We start from the raw sequence: 16652 nt of genomic DNA, 5'->3' as shown, positions 1-16652 counted from the left end.
CTACACTACAGATAACTATATGATAATGATTAAGGGAAATGTACATGTGCACAACAACCATTGTTTGGAAAGTGAAGCAAAATCCATTAACAGTGACAAAAATGAGATTTTACATAAGTAACATTGATTTAGAAAACATATATGAAGGAAATAATTAAACTGTCAACATGATATACATGATCTCAATGCAAGAAGCATCCCTTATAATATAGAATTTTATGATATTCTAGCAGAGCCAAAATTTATCAACTTCCAGTCTTCCACATGAGTTGCGTAAATAGTTGTGCCGCATGTCGAGCTACAATATGTGCAACCCCATGCCAAAAGTTTATAGCTATCTCAGCATATGACCTGAATACTTGGAGCAATCCTGTAAAAGCCACAATCTTTCCACCATGGCGCATAAATCCCACATAACATGTGTATCTATGAAAATTCAAGCACTTAAAACGCCCAATTTCCTAACCATAACTTGTACAACGTTTTACTCCTCTTTGTAGACCTTTCAAACAGTTGAAATGTACATTGTAATATCAACCTCATCCTTGCACTTTGAGGATGACTTTCAGGTAAAAGGTCATCCTACATAATATAAGTTTATCAAGTGCAAATTGTCCTATTAGCACGTTTTCCTCATTCTTTTCTAACCTGCTTCACTTATTCTCGTGCTCCTACTTCCTTTTTTGTTTTTCTTTTTCTTTTTACAGGGAGCGACTCTAGAGGACAAATCGGCCGAAAGAGGAACTCTAGAGGACACGTTATTTTTGTAATCACTCGCAAGGACCGGGTAGATGAAAGTTCAAGTTTACTTTTGACGCGAAATAAGAACGGCTCGAGTAGATGAAAGGTCAAGTATACCCTTGAAGAAAAAAAATAAACTGCCCGACCCAACTGAAACAACCCGGTTATGAACATTGATTGTTCATACCCACAATAGGTATGAACCCCCAACTATTGTTCATACCTATCCATGTATGAACAATAGCTATGAATATTGATTGTTCATACCCCCAACTATGAAAATTAGCTATGAACAATGAGTGTTCATACCTATTTGAGCTATGAACAAATATTGTTCATATCTATCCATGTATGGATATTGACCCAGTTATGAACATTGATTGTTCATACCCATAATAGGTATGAACATTGATTGTTCATACCTACCCATGTTGAACATTAGCTATGAATATTAATTGTGGCTATAAAAACATGAACTCAAAATAGATATGAACAATAATTGTTCATACCCCAAATTATGAACATTAGCTATGAACAATAAGTATGAACAAAACATATATGAACAATAAATGTTCACACCCAAAACAGATATGAACATTGATTGTTCATGCCTTCTTTAGGTATGAACAATCCGTGTTCATACCCAAAAAAAAACATGAACCCAAAATAGATATGAACATTGATTGTTTATACCCAAAACATATATGAACAATAAATGTTCATACCCAAAACAGACATGAACATTGATTGTTCATACCCAAAACATATATGAACATTAAATTTTCATACCCAAAATAGACATGAACATTGATTGTTTATACCCAAAACATATATGAACAATAAATGTTCATACCCAAAACAGACATGAACATTGATTGTTCATACCCAAAACATATATGAATAATAAATGTTTATACCCAAAACATATATGAACATTGATTGTTCATACCTACTTAAAAAAAACATGAACCCAAACCAAATATGAACATTGATTGCTCATACCCAAAACATATATGAACAATAAATGTTCATACCCAAAACATATATGAATATTGATTGTTCATACCCAAAATAGATATGAAAAATACGTGTTCATACTAACAAAAAAACATGAACCCAAAGCAGATATGAACAATACGTGTTCATACTTAAAGTAGGTATGAACAATACGTGTTCAACAGTAAAATATGAACAATTATTGTTTGATTAACATTAAAATTTTAGAGGATCTTGGTGGAATCGAACCACCATCACCTTTGGATATCTTCAAAGTGCTCGCCCATTCGAGCTAAAGGTCCACCAGGGTTTAGTTTAAAAAAAAAATGATAATGGTGTGATACTTCATCTTCAATGTCTTTGATTTTTTGGATAATGGTTGCCATCTTTGTTCAACTTCTTTAAAATAATTGAAGCTTCGCACAACTTTGTCTATTTCTCGACTTTGGTTTTAGGTTTTTCCTATCGTAATTTCGTTTGATTAAAACAGGGAAGGGGTTTTGGGTTTTCTCTTTCGTAATTTCGTTTGATTAAAACAGGGAAGGGATTCGATTTGTAGTTTGATAAGGTGCGTCATGAATCAAAAAGTCTGGTCAGTTGAAGAAGAAAGGGGTTTTAGATTTTTTTCACTCGTAATTTTGTTTATTAACGGGAAAGGGTAAAAGTAGTATTAAAGAAATATAAAATAAACCAGGCCAACTTAATTTGTCCTTGAGAGTTATTAAAATCAATAAATTGGGTCCGTGAGTTATTTCATTGATGAAAATGGTTTTCTGAGTCATTATCACAAAACACTGTCCTCTACAGTTGTTCTTGTTCTTCATTGATGGAAATGGTTTTATGTGAGATCCAATAATCATAAAACAATTTTTTTTTTCTTCAATAAAATTGTGCTTGTACTTCATAATATATGGTGAGTGCTTCTTCCATGATATGATTTTGAGCCAAGAAATTAGCTCTTTCCTCATCAGATGGATGGGTAGAGAGAGAATCTTCATCTTCTTCTTCATTTTCTAAGCCTTCTGACAAATCAAAAGAATCCCACATTTCTGGCAAATCACAAGAATCCCAAATTTCCATCTTCTTCCACATTTTAGGTGCAATTCGAGGATCATATCCAGCTGAAGCCATCAATAGTAGCCCAATGTAATCCGCTTCTAATTCAGTCATATGGCGATGAGATAAAGGTAATGTGGGACATTCTGCGTGATGTCTAGCTACAAAGTGTCCAACCTCATGCCTAATAATCGTAGCTACCTCAGTATCATTTCTGAAATATTCTAGCAAACCATTGGAAATAAAGATTTTTCCCTGAAGGATGTCGTAAGCAAATATAGTTGGGTCGTCTATCACTGCTATTTCCCATATCCAATCATCAAAATGCCTAAACCCCGAAGCATAATTTGGATTACGCTTTACTAAACCTTTAAGTATATTGCGTAATATCAACCTCGCCCTCACACTTTGAGGATGTTTTTCATCTAAAACTTTCCCGGTATATCTTGACATACGTTGTTTTAGTATAACATATCCTATTGCTTTCTCCATCAGCATAGGCGACGACATAATCAAATGTGTGCAGTTTCTGTAAGGAACAGTTTCGAATCTCCAATAACATACAGTACCCAAAATCTATAAACGGAAACATGATAACAAACACTATAACGAGACACACACTTAACAGCTAGCAATGCAATAACCAATAAATCACGATGTGCAGATTAAGCCCACAGTACGCGAAAAGACAATAAGAGACGACTAGGTTCGGCATTATTCTAATCCACGGCGATAATGGCAAAAGAGTATATCATTAATGAGAGTGGAGATCAGAAGAATGAAGTTGGGTGAAGAACGAGATGGAAACCGACCTATACTGTTTTATCTCTCACGTTCTCTCTCTTGAACGCATTGTTGCCTATTTCTCGATTATTCTATCACAAGCCACTCAATGTCGGTGGATTAAAATTTTGCTCAAACACTCGTATATATAAAACAACACAACCTGGTCATAATCTAAATAGAACTTGGTTTCATAAAAGTTGTTTACCAAACCAATAGTGTTTTGGTTTCCGAAACCTACACTGAAATATTTCCTTGTACTAGTAGTACGTAGGCTTAAAGGCAGGGGAAAAGACTAGAAACAGCAAACAAAAATTTCCCAAGTCTCTTTTTCCAATGCGCCGATTTACTCCTTCCATGGCTTTCTCCTGTAGATCTAGCTTCATCTTCTCTAACCTACAAATATCTTCACCAAATCTCCAAACAAATCACAATCTCAAGATCATTAGACGCCTTTCCAAACTTAGAAACCCACCCAATACCATTCATTAATAATACAGCTGATTCTGATTCTGAGCCTTATTCTTATTTTGTTTACACCCCATGTCAAATACTTAAAGTTTTTAACCCATCTCAACAATGGGGCTGTTTCAATTCGTCGATTTATTTGAAACAGACGGTTTCTAGTTTGTTAACGATTGAGGATGGGGTTGGGTGTGATTGTGAGGGTATTTGTTCTGGGGATGAGTGTGTTTGTTGTAGGTTGAAACCTGAGTTTGCTTTTGAATATGAGGTTATGAGTGAGTGTGGAGAGAGATGTGTTTGTGATTTGAGTTGTGGGAATAGGTTAACTCAAAAGGGGGTTTCGGTTAGATTGAGAGTTGTTAAGGATGGAAGGAAGGGTTGGGGATTGCATGCTGGTGAGTTCATTAGACAAGGAGAATTTGTTTGTGAGTATGCAGGTGAACTATTGACAACAGCTGAAGCGAGATGCCGACAACAGAAGTATGATGAACTTGCAGCAGGTGGCAAGTCTCCATCTGGGAAAGCATGTTTGAGGGTGAATATTGATGCGACCAAGGTAGGAAATATTGCACGGTTTATCGGTAATCTGTTGACCGTGTTAGTAAGAAACTCTGGGATGTTGTTTCCTCGCCTATGCTTCTTCACTTCAAGAGATGTACTAGAAGGTGAAGAACTTGTTTTCAGTTATGGAGATGTTAGGCTCAGGCCTAATGGTTTAAGGTGCTATTGCAGCAGCTCTTATTGTTTTGGATTCCTTCCATCTGAAAATACTTGATGTATTTTCTCTAAATAGAGTTCTTCTGTTGGAGAATATTGCAAAAACTTCTGTAGCAGGGTCGAGACAATGGGGTTGTACTCTGTAGCAATAGTTACCAGTTGTGAAGCCTGATGCTGCTTTGTGTTGAAGCATTGATATTTTTCGAATTGTCTGGACTGGAGCTTGTAGTGTTATGGCTGATGGAATGTGTACTTGTTGCTGGAGTTTATAATAATTTTTTGCAAGAAATATAATTCTGTTATAAGTTTAAAAAAAAAGCTTACAAGCAGGAAAAAAGGAATCATCAATTGTGATCATCATCGCGAGTGGTATCTTACATTGTAGAATCAATTTGTACTGGTCCCTTGCCTTAGATAAAGAACAACGATAAAATTAATGAGACCACGGCCAAGACAGAAACTGCTTCCAAAAGCCACAGTGACAACGAGCCCTCACCATATCCCTAAAGACCTCACAGGTAGCAGCATAAGAAGTAACGTTTTTATTTTTATTTTTTAAAGATTAAGTTGGGGTTAAGGCCAGCTGTTATTATTGCAAAAGGTTACACCTTACAAGCCTCCCTAAGAGTTAGATCATTAAAAGGAAGAGCACAAAGACTCTATACTGACAGGCTTCAAGCCTAACATACATAATAACATACCAGTCGACCTGCAAACGAACCTAAGAAAGTAGAGATAGTAGTCCTACTTTCCTAGTCATGCTTTCTTTAACAATCTTAGGATGATCCTTTCTAAGATGAGTCCGCGCTTTCTCATAGTTGCAAAAGAAACTTTCGCAAGAACAACACACATAAGTGAGTCCCAAAGTATCATCCAAATTTTTTTTGGTGTAGCCCTCAAGATTTCTGATCTTTTTGTTATTCAGTAACGACTTTACTTTCTTCATCATTACCAGCGTAGGCTCTACTTCTCCTGAATCATGCTTTTCGATCCGCTTGCTTCTTTTTGGCTTCACAGTAGTCCATTGATTTGGATCCTTAAATGGCGTTACATACCTTGTTGAGCTCTTTTGCAAAACAAGTGTTGGGGATACTACATCCGTAAAGAACTCAGTCTCATTCTCTGAGAGATCATCATCTTTATCCTCATTTCCAGTAACTAGCCCTTCATACATGTTTCGTTATCTACTACATGGCAGTTGGTTAATCGGAATACCTCTAGGCTGACTCTGGATTGGTGTAATCATATCACTCTTATATCTTTTGTTACTTGAAGTTCCTCTTTGCGAAAAAGTGTTAACATCAGGAATATCAATAGTTTCACTAATCATATTTACTATAGGAGTTGTTATCTCAGCAGGCACATAAAGTACTAGCTAAAGTCCAATGGAAGGATCGATTCCAGTCTCATGTACACCAGTATTGAGCTCTTCAACCTCTGTTCCATTCCCTTAAGCACCACTACTCTGGCTATTTGGTGCATGTTGGGCAGTTGTACCAGTAGGCCCTGATCTCTTTGCCTCTATCATTTCTTATGCAACTTGTTCCTGCACCTTCAGAGAGGGCACTAGAACGACTCCTAACTCTTCATATTTTTCTATTCACATCTTCTCCACTTCCATTACCAGCATACGTTACAGTATTCCTCATAGCATTCTCATAGCTTACATTGGCATTAGGAGTCATTCTTTCATTCTGCCTTCCTTCCTGTAAACTGGTTACATTGTTAGCATCCAATCCGATAGATTGTACAAGATATTGAGTCTACTCATTCTTCCACTTCTGTTAGTGGTATTCAACCTCCTTGAATTTGCATCACCCAAACATTTTTCAGTTTCATGCCCAAACTTTTGACACTTCTCACATCTTTTTGGGATCTAATGGTACTCAAACGAGATGATCCGTTCATCTCCTAGTGCTAGTTCAACTGTAAATGAATCTGGAAGATTGGCAGAAACATTTACCTCAATACATAGTCGAGCATAATCGATTCGCTTCTTTTGCTTTGTAGCTTCATCGTGTCTGAAAGGGATGCCCACCTTGCTAGCTACGAACCCCAAACCATCATCAGTCCACAACTCCTTAGGGACGTTGTGACATTTAACCCACACAAGGATTGTTGTTACCATTGCCCGCTGTTTTTCAACACCTCGAGTCCATGAACTTATGATAAAGCAATGACCACCAATAAAAATTGGACCTTCCTCTAAAACTGCTTGACGAGCTTCATTGCTCGAGAATTTGAAGTAGAACAGATCTTTATCTGCAATAATCTCAAATGACCCTTTATCTTTCCATCGCTGTTGAAGGACGTTTTTCACATATGGAAATGAGAGGCGCTGTTCTATAAAGAATCCCACCACATAGTCACTCCATTCATTACATTCTTGCATAATCAAATCCATCGGTACCTGAGTAACACCATTCACTTCTTGTAAAGTGAAGTGCTTTAGTGTTTTTTTAAGAGCAGACGCTCTATTTTGAAGGAATAAGCTACTCCATGATGATGCAGTAGGTAAGCCGAAGCAATCGGGTGGAATTCCGGTGAGGAAGGTCGCGAATCGAGGAGATAAGTGGCTCAGATGGTGTAGCATCTGCTGAGGAAGTGGAGTTGGATGGGAAGAAAGAGGAGGAAAAGAAGATATACTACTATCCATCAATAGATCATTCGAACTCCGAGATATCCATGTTCTCAGATGAGAAATCTCACATACCTTGTTGTTTCCAATCAAAACCCCCTAATAACGAAATTGATTCATCTAAAACCAGATCTTAGTAATATTTTCCACGAAGTAATCAAAGCATGACAGAAAAATATTACCACAAGAAAAGCCCATAAAAAATAAAGAGTATGTTGTTCATTTGGCAAAACAGAACGGGTGACATGTTCGAAACATTTATTCTTTCGTCTCCATCTTTTCAATGTTCTTGTTTCCAAATTTGATAAGAAATAACAAAATCGTCCAACTATTTCTCCCTTCTTCGTGATTTCTTAATTTCCCACTCTTCATATACCTCTGTGTCAATCAAAATGGGATTTTGGGCAACTTTAAGGTTTTTTAGAATCAAAATACCATCAAGATTGTATTTCCTTATCTGAAAATGCGATTACGTACTAAGGGCTGCTTGAGCCTTTCCCTCCTAACACGGGCATCTGTTTTATGATCATGCATCTCGACAGCTTCAGTTTTGTCCTTTTGGACTCTTCTTTTGTAATAATCTTCATTTTTCTTTGTATGTTTTTTTTATTCTTCCTTTATTCATTGCCTTACCAATCATCTTGCGTAATTTGTAGTGATGCTTTACTTTGACAAACAAAAACTTGCAATAGGATTTAATATTTTTAGGATGGAAAAGATGTTTTACTTTGACAAACAAAAACTTGCAATAGGATTTAATATTTTTAGGATGGAAAAGAGTCTGAAAATAAATTTTATGGGTTTCCTTAATACAACATTGCTTTTATTAGTGTTCCACACCAGGTGACTATATTTACATCTCTCCCTCTTTCAAAAATCTATTCGCTTCCTACCTTCTAAAAATTTATCTTAGAGCAAGTCCAATAGGGTGCTATATGGGCTGGTAAAGGGCCATATAACACCCCAACCACAAAAATGTCATTCCAATATAATGGGGCTGCTAAAAGGGTCTTAAATTTGGAAAGAGTAAAAAACCCAGCCAAAGTTAAGACATTCCCTAGTAGCTGCCATAATAAGTTTCGGGAGACGGACGACATAGTTTTTGCCGTCTGTTGGTTATTTATGTACAGACGGCAGAAACTATGCCGTCTCTCTTATTTTAATTAAATGGATGGACGACAGAAACTCTGCCGTCTATACCTGAAAGACTCAAAAACTAATAAATCTTGTTCTTCTTTTCATATACAAATTCCTTGAAAATTCATATCAATTCCACTCACTCTACAATCCATTACCATTCATTCCAGAACTCAACAATCCACACATCCATTCAACTAACCAAAACTCATTCATTAAATATAATCCATACAAACATCAATCAATACAAACATTAAAAAAAAAACTAACTTCGATTTGAACTACCCTCGCCAGGTTGCCTCTTCTTTGATTTACTCCCTCGCCGTGATTCTCGCAATGTCATTTCTAGAATCTACGCTTTTAACTCTATGACTCTATCATGTGACTTTTGCTTCTCTTCTCGCTCGACCACCAAATAATGATAGTATTCGACGGTTGTAGTCATAAATGAATTGTGCATCCCATGCATCATTAGCTGCGACTCGGCATATCGCGCTCTAAGTGTAGCCTACAAAAAAATCAATGACTTTAAGAAAAATCATCACTATAAACCAAATATAATTCAAGTTTCAAAATATAATCCAAATACTAACCTCATCTAAACTGTCAAAATCCGGGACAAGGTTCGGAAGATAACATTGATCAACATGAGATATAGGTATGGCGACATGCATTCCCAGAGATGTAACCATGTCATAGCTCCATAGGTTATCCGGATCGGAAGGAGCTGGAGAAAAATCCTCGTAAGGACCTTAAGATGAAGAGTAGGGCTCAGCAGGGTGTGAGATACGCAAATCACTTCTAATAGCCTTATGTCCCACTACACAAAGTCCACTGACTAGCTCTTCTCAATGGGCACATATTCTCCGGCAGAGGGTGTGGGCTGAAATGTGTCCCAACAATTTGGTGCCAACACCTATCGTCCAGGTACCATATGATGATACCTCCAAACTCAAAGACGATTCAGCACATTGTAAGATTATACGAATGACGTACACGGTGAATCGCCTCACATAACCAAACATCATCCATGGTATCTCCCTCCACATCTTCAACATTTAATTACATATATCAAGTATGAAACCATGGTGTCCACTGTATTGCCAATGCCGACCTAGTCTCGAGTTGGTTACGGTATAATTGAATGTTGTGGTGTCCTTGACCACTTCTGCGATCTTTTAAGTCATTCATCTATGCTTTAATCCGTGGACTTGCTCTTACCAATAGTTTTTCAGCATCCATTTATATTCTTCCTCCAACCGCCAAAGAAGTGGTTCCAATTTTAAATTCCTGATTTTTTCATGCTTAGTAATCATATTTCTCATATATTACTTTTACTATGTAAATAGTTTCAATTTCAATGTTTCACTCTAAATTTGGCACTTACATAGTTACATTCAATTTTTCCTTTTATGTGTCCGCATATTTTGTTATGACTCTTCTCTTCGACTCTTATTATTATTATTATTATTTTGAAGAAGCTAGGGGTTAGGCAGACCCCAACCTGTATTGATCAAGATCTCAAGTACACTTTTCCTTGCGCATCCTCCATTACAAAATTAGTTAGAGCCCTGTCTAAAGGAGGAAGGAAGAAGAAAACAAAATCCTCATGTGACCTACATAACTTAGAGAAGTAATCAGCTACCCTATTTGTTTCTCTTATTATTTTCTTAACGCTTCATTATTTCTCTTTCTTTTTTGTTTCAGATAATCTGGATATTTCTTAAGGCTTTTTTATTTTTTGTGAAAGAGTATGGGAATGTTATTTTTTCTATAAACATAAAACATATTTGAGAAATCTATCATTATTATTAGTATTATTTTTTGGAAGTAAGAGAAGTTTAATGGAAGGCATCATTGTGTTATTCAATTCATGGCACATAGCCACATAGTATAAATATCATATCAGGTTATCTTGCGATAGGTATTATAGGTATTATTACTGATGCATAAAATAATAATGTTCGAAGAAACATTCGGTGCCTCATGTTGAGAAACCGAAACCGTTAGCACTCATGCGTTAAATAATAATGTTCCAGACATGAATATAAGCATTATTGTTGGTTTCTATAATGCAAGTACCTATAGACTTAATATTAGATAGTCTTACATATAACCCATGTTTTGCACAGAAAATCTTCGTTCTATATACTAACGGCTTGAACATGAAATCTGAACTTTTACCACTGGTGTCTTCATTTGCAGGATTGGAAGAGGCAATTATTTTAGACAATATATTTTATTCTTTTGTAAATGGAAAAGATCATGTGTGTATGCTTATGTTGTTCTTTTACATAAGAGCAAGTCCAATGGGGGGCTATATGGGCTACCAAAGGCAAATATGGCACCCCAACCACAAAAATGTCATTCCAATGGGACTGCTAAAAGGGTCTTAAATTTGGAAGGAGTAAAAAACCCAGCCAAAGTTAAGACCTTCGCTAGCAGCTGCCATAATAAGTTCCGGGAGACGGACGGCATAGTTTCTGCCGTCTGTTGGTTATTTATGTATAGACGACATAAACTATGCCGTCTGTCTCCTATTTTAATTAAATGGACGGATGGTAGACATTGTGCCGTCCTTACCTTCCAAACACTCAACATGATTTAGACTTAGTCAAATTCAACCAATTTTTCACTCACATGCATTTACTTGTCATCATAGCATCAACCCTCAACTCCTCAACCATCAACTCTCCAACCACCAACCTCATTTCTTGTGTCAACTTTATAGACCACAAATTTCTCAATTTTGTCTTCACTCACACTTTTTACATTACTATTCTCAACTTTGCAACCTTTCTTCTCACGTTCATTCTCAACTTTTCTTCTTACATTCAAAATGGCTTCTTCTTCTCGCTATGTTGAATCAAGCTCCTCATCTAAAGATGAGAACATGATGAATGACGACGATGAGAACATGTTCATACCTATTTTCTCATTGTTGCAAGATATGCACGAAGCTACTCGTGATCATCGAGGCTCAGTCCCTGGTAGAAAGTACATTTATCGTGATTGAATCGAGGCTCACAATAGGATTATGAGGGATTATTTCGTGCAATACCCGAAGTATCCCCTTGATATTTTCTGAATGAGGTTTAGGATGCACCGCCATCTCTTCCTCCAAATCTTGAAAGCCGTCTCCAACTATGACAAGTACTTCACATACAAGGTTGATGGCATTGGAAAGCCATATTTGGCAGGTATGCAAAAGGTGGTTGCTTGCATATGGTTATGGTGCGGATGTGTGGGATGAATACATTCAAATCACAAAGTGCACACTTTTTGAAAGCTTGAGGCATTTTTGTGATGCCATGTTGGCGGTCTTCGAGGAAGAATCTTTGAGGGCTCCAAACTAAGAAGACATTTAACGTCTACTTGCATAAGGTGAAAATCGTGGCTTCCCGAGTATACTTGGAAGTTTGGATTGTATGCATTGGCAATGGGAAATGTGTCCTACGGCATGGCAAGGTACACATGTAGGACATAAGAAAAAACTTACAATCATTTTGGAAGTCATTTCCGATCAAGACTTGTGGATTTGGCACACTTTTTTTGGTATGGCGGGTTCAAACAACGATGTCAACGTGCTTCAACGTTCTCACCTCTTTGACAATATTATGCGTGGTGATGTTCCTTGTTGCAATTACACCGTAAATGGTCACCAATACAAAATGGGTTACTATCTAACCGATGAGATTTATCCTAAATGGGCTACACTTGTACAAACAATCCCTCACCCAACAACTCAAATAGATAGATTCTTTGCTAAGATGCAAGAAGCATGCCGCAAATATGTGGAGCGTGCATTTGGTGTCTTACAAGCTAGATGGGGGATAATCAAGAGGCCGGCGCGAATGTGGAGTAGGGATGACATTAAACGGATAATGAATATGTGTATAATTTTACATAATATGATTGTTGAGGATTAACGAGAGATTAATATAAAAAATTGGCAAATTGACATGGATTGGGAGCCACCAGTCGCATTGCATGTTGTCGGGAATCAAAATGAGGAAATTGCAAGAAGACTCAACACACTTCGTCACATTCAGAGTAGAGAAACTAATGTTCAACTAAGAGTTGACCTCATCAATCGCCTTTGGCAATTTCGTGCGGATCAAGGAATGTAGTATGAGTATTTCTATATTTGTAGTTGAGTATTATCTATGTTTAACTTTATGTTGTTTCAAAACAATTCAAATTAAAATTAAAATTACAATATTGGAAATGAACTAACAACAACAATAGAAATGAAATAACTAAAACAACATTGAAATTAATCTAAGTAGTAGAAGCACCACCCCTACTAGAAGCACTACTTGGAGTTCCAAACGTTCCACTCTCTCTCCTTTGGTGAATTATCTCCATTTTCATCGTCTTGAAGTATTTGGCAACTTCCGGCTCAAGAGTATAAGTATCTTGTGCTAATATTTTGTTGTCTTCTTTCTATTTCTTGAGCTTCATCATCTTCACCCTATCGGCGGCGGCATTCATCATTTGTGCCAATACTTCTCCATCATCTTGTAATTCTCTCCTCTTTTCTTCATCCTTTCTTTCTCACCCCTTGTTCCCTGTGATCGTTTTTTCTTGGTTCCACTTCCACTTGCATTTCCACTTCCACTTCCACCTCCACCTCCACTTCCATCCCCAACTTGTGTAGGAAATGGATCAATTGGAACGCCACCAAAAGTTGTCGATGGCATTGTGGGTGTTGAAGGCACGACTTCGTCATCTACATCATGAATGACGTTGGTTCGTCTTCTCGATGTAGTTGTGGACCGACTCTCTAATTCTTCATTCTATCTTGGGTTATCTTTGAGGAGGGCCCAACAATGCTCAAATTGAAAGTGTGTGTTATGAGCCAACATATATGTTGTTTTTGCCTCAGCCAACCAATCTTGGATTGTTGTGCCACTTCTTGCAGTCCTCTCCGAAGAGGAGATAATTCCCGCCCACCGGTTGCAAGCTTTTTGGATGTGTCCAAATCAAGTGGACACCAAATCCTTGCTTCTCTTATTGTTTTCGTCAACTCTCTCTCAAAATTTCTCTAATATTCTCTCCCAATAGTGTCTAACTCATTGCCCCGCACCAACAATTGGATCTTCATTAACATATATCCACGCTTTGCAAAGAGCCTCGTCTTCTTGAATTGAAAAATTGGCGGAAGATTTATTTCCTTTTGATGTGGTTGCATGTTCATTTGGATCCATTATTGTACTTGGAGTAGTGATTGTTGTAGTTGGAGTAGATAGAAATTGAATGAGAATTGGGAGCAAATGGTGAGAGAGTTGTGTGAAGTAGTTGCTATAAATTTGCAATTTCAGAAAAACTAGCCGTTGGGATGTCTGGACTACTAGACAGACGACACAGTTTATGTCGTCTGTTGCAATTTAACGTACAGATGGCAAACTCTGTCGTCCATATCCTGAACTTAACAATTGCTAAAAGTCCCCATTAGACTGGTTTTTTGAATTTGGGCTGCGAAATTTGGCTGGGGTTGCTAAAGGGCCTATGTGGCACCTTTTAGCAGCCCATTATAGCTACTCCCCATTGGACTTGCTCTAATGGGAAATTTTACTATTAAGTGCTATTCATCTTCTTCGTCTTTTTGCTATTAAAGTTTTTGTGAATATTATTTCCCTATTCATTGTCAAAAAAAAAATGACCCTCATCAATCTTTCAATTGCCAAATTTCATATATTCCTTTCTTGCTTTATTAGTTTATACACTACAGGTTTTTTCACGTAGTATGGAAAGAAAATGCCTTCCTCCATATTTTGATTTGTAAGAAAACACCAAATTGAACAATATATTTGTCTTTGATTGTCATTTTAAAATTCATCAAGTTGAGTTATTGTTCTCAAGGATACAATTCATATTGGTTTTGCTTGTGAGTTATTACATGCATAACGGCTAAATTTTTAGGGTTAACTAGTATTATCTCCCCTAGATGGCCAATTAGGGTCTCCCCCCTAAACAGACGGTCAACTTAGATTAACCGTTAAATTTCAAGTCAAGCAACTGAAAATTATACAAATGCCCTCATTATTTTCAAAAAGCAAATGTTCAATTTTAATTTGGTGGGGGCAATTGTGTCATTTTCAGCCATTTGACTTAAAAGTTAACAGTCAAACCAAGTTGACCATGTGTTTGGGGGTGATACCCTAATTTCCCATCTAGTGAGGGGGAAATCCTAATTGGGTCATCTAGTGTGTGTGTGTGTGTGTGTGTGTGGGGGGGGGGGGGGTAATACTACTTAACCCAAGTTTTTATTTACTTTTTCCTTTAATTTTCCCTTTATCATGCGTACTTAAAAAATTTCATTGACTAAACTATGTAATTGTTACTTATAAAGTTTCAAGCTATGGAATGAATGTTCTTAACAACAAATTAAATTGTTGCAATGTACATATTTCCCAAAATGAATAGTCATACTTCTTTTGGGAAATATGTACATTGCAACAATTTGTTGTTAAGAGCATTCATTCCATAGCTTGAAACTTTAAAAGGAACAATAATTACACAGTGTAGTCAATGAAATTTTTTAAGTATGCATGATAAAGGGAAAATTAAAGGAAAAAGTAAATAAAAACTTTAGCTGTTATGCACGCAATGCCCATCTCACAAGCAAAACCAATATGAATTGTATCCTTGAGAACAATAACTCAACTTGACGAATTTTAAAACGGCAAGCAAAGACAAACATATTGTTCAATTTGGTGTTTTTCTTACAAATCAAAATATGGAGGAAGGCATTTTCTTTCCATACTACGTGAAAAAAGCTGTAGTGTATAAAGTAATAAACCAAGAAAGGAATATACGAAATTTGGCAATTAAAAGATCGATGAGGGTCATTTTTATTTTTTTGCAATGAATAGGGAAATAATATTCACAAAAACTTTAATAGAAAAAGACGAAGAAATGAATAGCACTCAATAGTAAAATTTCCCATTATGTAAAAGAACAACATAAGCATACACACATTTTTTTTTGCTAACCGGGTGTCCGGGCCAGCTTACGCGAACCTTGACTAATCCCAGGGCCCTGGTTGGAAATTCGACCGGGTACTGCCTCTAATGTCCTTGAGGGGAATCGAACTAGTGACCATTGGGGAGCAAACCCAAGACCGGACCAGTTGTGCTACCCCTCAAGGTTATTAAGCATGCACACATGATCTTTTCCGTTTACAAAAGAATAAAAGAGATTGTCTAAAATAATTGCCTCTTCCAATTCAGCAAATGAAGACACCAATGGTAAAAGTTCAGATTTCATGTTCAAGGCGTTAGTATATAGAACGAAGATTTTCTGTACAAAACATGGGTTATATGTAAGACTATCTAATATTAAGTCTATATGTACTTGCATTATAGAAACCAGCAATAATGCTTCTATTCATGTCTGGAACATTACTATTTTACGCATGAGTGCTAACGGTTTCGGTTTCTCAACATGAGGCACCGAATGTTTCTTCGAACATATTATTTTATGCATTAGTAATAATACCTATAATACCTATCGCAAGATAACCCAATATGATATTTATACTATGTGGCTATGTGCCATGAATTGAATAACACAATGATGCCTTCCATTAAACTTCTCTTGCTTCCAAAAAATAATACTAATAATAATGATAGATTCCTCAAATATGTTTTATGTTTATAGAAAAAATAACATTCCCATACTCTTTCACAAAAAATAAAAAAGCCTTAAGAAATATCCAGATTATCTGAAACAAAAAAGAAAGAGAAATAGTGAAGCGTTAAGAAAATAATAAGAGAAACAAATAGGGTAGTTGATTACTTCTTTAAGTTATGTAGGTCATATGAGGATTTTGTTTTCTTCTTCCTTCCCCCTTTAGACAGGGCTCTAACTAATTTTGTAATGGAGGATGCGCAAGAAAAAGTGTACTTGAGATCTTGATCAATACAGGTTGGGGTCTGCCTAACCCCTAGCTTCTTAAAAAAAAGAAAATAATAAGAGTCGAAGAGAAGAGTCATAACAAAATATGTGGACACATAAAGGGAAAAATTGAATGTAACTATGTAAGTGCCAAATTTAGAGCGAAACGTTGAAATTGAAACTATTTACATAGTAAAAGTAATATATGAGAAATATG

The 16652-nt window shown here is 36.5% G+C and overlaps 2 protein-coding genes across 2 annotated transcripts; one reads left to right on the top strand and one right to left on the bottom strand.

The window, feature by feature from the left end:
• Positions 1 to 2616: 2616 nt before the first annotated feature.
• Positions 2617 to 3303, bottom strand: LOC147498445 (mitochondrial metalloendopeptidase OMA1-like). Its single transcript, XM_086563236.1, has one exon. The coding sequence runs from the start codon at positions 3301 to 3303 to the stop codon at positions 2617 to 2619; it is 687 nt and encodes a 228-aa protein (XP_086419362.1).
• A 374-nt stretch (positions 3304 to 3677) lies between these two features.
• Positions 3678 to 5052, top strand: LOC147498444 (histone-lysine N-methyltransferase SUVR3-like). The gene has a single exon (XM_086560423.1). It carries the CDS (start codon positions 4313 to 4315, stop codon positions 4814 to 4816), a length of 504 nt encoding a protein of 167 aa, XP_086416549.1. The 5' UTR covers positions 3678 to 4312; the 3' UTR covers positions 4817 to 5052.
• Positions 5053 to 16652: the final 11600 nt, after the last annotated feature.

This window comes from Coptis chinensis, chromosome 5, assembly GCF_015680905.1.
Source record: "Coptis chinensis isolate HL-2020 chromosome 5, ASM1568090v1, whole genome shotgun sequence".
In the NCBI taxonomy this organism is placed as follows: Eukaryota; Viridiplantae; Streptophyta; class Magnoliopsida; order Ranunculales; family Ranunculaceae; genus Coptis; species Coptis chinensis.
The sequence above is the reverse complement of the archived record's forward strand: the minus strand, read 5'-3'. Positions and strand labels throughout refer to the sequence as shown.